The sequence below is a fragment of the Camelina sativa genome, chromosome 19 (genome assembly GCF_000633955.1).
Source record: "Camelina sativa cultivar DH55 chromosome 19, Cs, whole genome shotgun sequence".
Lineage (NCBI taxonomy): Eukaryota > Viridiplantae > Streptophyta > Magnoliopsida > Brassicales > Brassicaceae > Camelina > Camelina sativa.
Window position 1 is genome coordinate 11337228 of NC_025703.1, and position 4325 is coordinate 11341552.

Sequence of the window (4325 nt, forward strand, 5' to 3'; positions counted from 1 at the left end):
AATGTTTTATATGTGGTTACTTTTGTCCTTTTCACGGAATGATTAGTATGGTTTGGTTCGAATAATCTCAAAGTAATGTACCACCAAGTAAAAGGGTTGGTGAGCTACTGTATTATCATTATCCACGCTTTGGATTTTAGTTTCTTACTCTCAGGATTTTTATTTTTATTTTATAATGATTCTTACAACAATGGAAGATGGTTCAAGTCTCTTCTGACATATCAGTTTCAGTAGCAGAGACATACTAATCGCCGTTACACTTCTTGAAACGTTTTGGAGGTCTATCATTGGAGATTCTGAGAAGAGTTTCCTCTGCAACTAGACCAATACTCATCAACAAGCTTGGAGAAGTAAGAATCAGTCTCCATTAGCTTTGAAGGCTCGTCGTACTCCACTAGATTACCTGTCCAACACCAAAGCCCATAATATTGGTCAATGATAACATGTTTTAGAGATTGAAAGACAGAGTTAGTTGATTCATTAGAGAGAAGAATGTTGTTGTTTACCAAAGGAGAGAACCATGACCATGTCACTGTCTATGACCGTTGGTACTCTATGTGCAACTGTTATCACCGTGCAATCTGCAAACTCCTCTCTTATGATTCTCTGAATGATTGCATCTGTGGCTGAATCAATGGAAGCTGTAGCTTCATCTAACACTAATATTTTGTTTCTCTTTAACAATACTCTTCCGAGACAAAACAGTTGTCTCTGTCCCACGCTCCAGTTCTGTCCTTCATCACTCACTTTTAATTTCGTCCCACCAATAACAAACGATAAACATAAGTGTAACGCCCATTTTGTGAAGTGAAATGAAAACACTAATGTTTTTCAATTACCTGAAGAATCAAGCTTATTAATCAGATTGCTAACCGTCGTCTTGAGCTGACACTTCTCAAGAGCCTGCAAAAAGAAATGGTGTTATTAGTTATTAGGAAGGTTTTCAATCTTTTGGTTTATAAATCTCATTCTTGTTTCTTATTTCACCTTCCATATCTCATCGTCGGAGTAAACACCTAAAGGATCAAGGTTGGACCTTATGCAGCCACGGAAAAGAGCTGGTTCTTGAGGAATGATACTGAGTTTCATTCTCAAGTCCTTTAGGCCAATCTTACTTATGTCAATGCCATCAATCAATATGCAACCACTTGCTGGTTCTACCAAACGAAACAATGCTCTGATTAAAGTGCTTTTCCCACTTCCCGTTCTCCCAACAACTCCTGCTCTTGTCCCTTCCCTGAATGTGCAAGAGATTCCTTTGAGAACTAATGGAGCGTTGGGACGATATCTTATCTGAAACAAATAAATGACGTAAATCAATGCCTTCAGCATAATAATTACTATCATTTTGTAACACACTACATATTTTCTTCTAACCTTAAGATCCTGCAAGTGAATCGTACCAGTGGAAGGCCATGAGGAAGGTGGTCTTCTATCCTCCACAATTGCAGGAGCTTCTTCTGGTATATTAATATATTGTTTTATTCTCTCTACTGAAATGATTGAATTCGATAAGGTGCAATACCATCGGGTCAGAAACACCTGAGTTTGTGTCAGAGTTAGTGCATAAGACAGCGAAAGCCCAACGAGGCCTGCAACACAGAGGCATAAGTTCATGCAGAACCTTTCAGTTTGATGAATACCATAAATATAACAGATTTTCTCAAACAAAGCTCATGCTATATTGAGACAAACTGTGGCGATGTGATGTAATGAGTTAAATAAGTCATGTACCTGGAGCTATGTAACCCTTGGGGATAAGGATAAGCAGAAGTGCACATGTGAACAAGGTCACATTCTGCAGAGTCTCTATCCTCAGAATCACCCACTCCATGGCTGCATTAGACAGAAAGAATAGCACGGCATCTGCATCAACTAGGTGTAAGTAGTTTTTGAAGAATCTCTCTACCGTTCCAAAAGCTCGTATTGTCACCACTCCAAGTGAGGTTTCTGCAGCATAATTTATCACTGGAGCTTTGGTTGTTCCACTGATTCTAATCAGCTCCCTTGCAGAGGCTAGATAGTAATCCTTTTTTTTTTCAACAAAGAAGCGGATGTTAATAATGACTTCTTTGCTGCATAAACGAACTGGAAAGGAAGTAAAATGGCAACATGTACCTGAACAACTTTTGTGGCTGCCAAAGCAAGAAGAGCTATTATAATTACTTGCCATGTCACATATGTCATGATGGTAAGAGTTGCAGCGAGCTCAATAGCCGGTCCTACTACAAATATGAATGCAAATGGGATGTCAAAGTCCAAGATGTTCATATCAGAAGAGGCCTGCAAATGTTACATTTAACTACATCATCATTAAGTTAAATAGTTTATTAATATACATGTAAGCAAAGCAATCTTACTCGAGTGAGAATGCGCCCAACGGGAGTAGAATCGAAGAAAAGCATTGGGGATTTAAAGACTGCATTTGTGAAACCAGTGAAGAAGGCCTCGGAAGCTTTTAGTCCAAGATGAGCAGTTGTAATAGCTCTCACGTATACAAACCCCGAACTAAGAGTTGAGATAATACTGTAGACTCCAATAAGCATTGTATTAGTGAGTTTAGGGATCCCTATGGCAAAAGCCAGCCAGTATGTTGATGCAGCCTGGAAAACTACAAAGCCAACCTGACCCAATACACTTGACCATAGAAGACACCATCCTCGAGACACACGGATATAGTCCAAGAAAGGTTTCAACCCAACATAACCGCTCTCTGTTTCTTCTTCTTGTGTAAGTTGTACCCCTGGAACATCCATTGTTGCGATCTCTTCTTCGATTTTTTCGACAACCGTCATGTTTCTTATCTCTCTGTCTACACCCCCTTTCCTAAGATCTCCGAGGCTTTCATTACTCGCTAAAGGTAATACAGTTACTGCATCATTATGAGCATTCACCAGCTGTTGGAATACAGTCCCCATCATTAAGAGCTCCTCATACTTTCCTGACTGAGTGATTCTTCCCTCCTCCATAACCTGATCAATATCACCAATGAATAATAATTAAACAGTTAAGACGTAGAATAAAGTTTTTTCATTTGCTGCCCCTCAAGTTTTACCAGGATTTTATCAACTTCTGAGAGATACTCGACTTGGTGAGTGACCAGAATGACAGTTTTTCCCTTCAGCGCATCCTCAACACATTTCTGCAGTCACAGTTCAACATATTAAGAAGCAGTCATTAATAAAAGCTTCTTTGAATGCCAATATGCAATGTTCTCACTTACATGAAAAAGAATTCCAGCTGTATGTGCATCCACAGCACTAAAAGGGTCATCAAGGAGGTAAACATCAGCGTCTGCATAGACAGCACGGGCCAGCTGAATCCTTTGCTTTTGTCCTCCGCTCAAATTAATCCCTCTTTGTCCTATTTCCGTGAGGTCACCATGTCCAAAACCGCTCATGTCTTTGTCCAACGCACATGCTTTTATAGCAGCATTGTATCTTCCAGCTTCCATGGCCTTCCCATAGAGAATATTGTCCCGGATGGTACCACTTTGAATCCACGAGGTCTGAGAAACATAAGCGATGGACCCAGAGACCTTTACCTGTTTTCCAATTGGAAAATATCAAGGAAGCATTTTGTGACAAAAAGATTTCTACTAAATGAACAAAGTTAAAGTCAGTCTTGGTGGCTCTTTTGCTTACAGTTCCAGAAATTTTAGGTATTTCACCAAGTACTGCATGCAACAACGATGATTTTCCTGCCCCAACTGGTCCACAAACCGCAACTTTTTGCCCATGCTTAATTTCCAAATGTATATTTTGAAGAGTTGGAATCTTAGTTTCTGGATCCCAACTGAAGCTGCCTGCTTGTATGTCCACTGTTGTTCCAGATCTCTGTAGACCACTTCTTTCAGTTTCATCAATCTTTAGCTCGTCATCAAGCAAGAAGTTGTTTAATCTTTGGAAAGAGACATTGACTTGGATGATAGCAGAAATTGCCTGAGGTATAATTTTAACAGGCTCTGACATAACTCTTAGTGTAGCTAAAACTGTAAAAATGGTGCTTGCGTTCAGTGGCGCGCTCTTCAATAGAGCACATCCCACGAAAATAACAGAAGAAACTATGGTTGGAGACATCCAATAGAGGACACTACCAAAGGCTTTTGTCACCTGAGCCCTAGCCAACCATTTAAATTCATCATCACGACATGATTCTATCTTTTTCTTGAACTCCTCTTCCCATGACTGCAGCTTAATGACTTTCATGCTGTTCAAAATCTCTGAGGTGGACCTCAATCGCTTATCCTGTGCGATCATGAACTGGGTCTGGCAGTTCTGTAGCATCTTTGCGAATGGCAGATTAAGGAGACCACACAGGAGAAG

General features: G+C 40.0%; 1 protein-coding gene across 2 annotated transcripts; it reads right to left on the reverse strand.

The window, feature by feature from the left end:
* Positions 68-4319, reverse strand: LOC104766015 (ABC transporter C family member 8-like). 2 transcript variants are annotated; one of them, XM_010489819.2, is made up of 11 exons: positions 3645-4319; positions 3224-3544; positions 3056-3142; positions 2361-2972; positions 2119-2283; positions 1735-2029; positions 1378-1592; positions 988-1293; positions 840-903; positions 507-746; positions 68-403 (listed from the first exon to the last, which is right to left on the reverse strand). In XM_010489819.2, exons 1-11 carry the CDS (start codon positions 4284-4286, stop codon positions 285-287), a joined length of 3066 nt encoding a protein of 1021 aa, XP_010488121.1. In that variant the 5' UTR covers positions 4287-4319; the 3' UTR covers positions 68-284. The 2 variants fall into 2 exon arrangements, 1 of the variants encoding a protein (XP_010488121.1); XR_002036756.1 differs by lacking the exon at positions 68-403 and having other exon boundaries at positions 527-746; positions 1404-1592.

Bases quoted from the DNA above. Each gene is read 5' to 3' on its own strand.
- LOC104766015 (XM_010489819.2), bottom strand. From the start codon at position 4,286: ATGCTACAGAACTGCCAGACCCAGTTCATGATCGCACAGGATAAGCGA. The intron at 2,973-3,055 runs GTAAAACTTGAG...GATATTGATCAG, and splicing joins CAGAAGTTGATAAAATCCTG to GTTATGGAGGAGGGAAGAAT. The intron at 904-987 runs GTGAAATAAGAA...TTCTTTTTGCAG, and splicing joins CCGACGATGAGATATGGAAG to GCTCTTGAGAAGTGTCAGCT.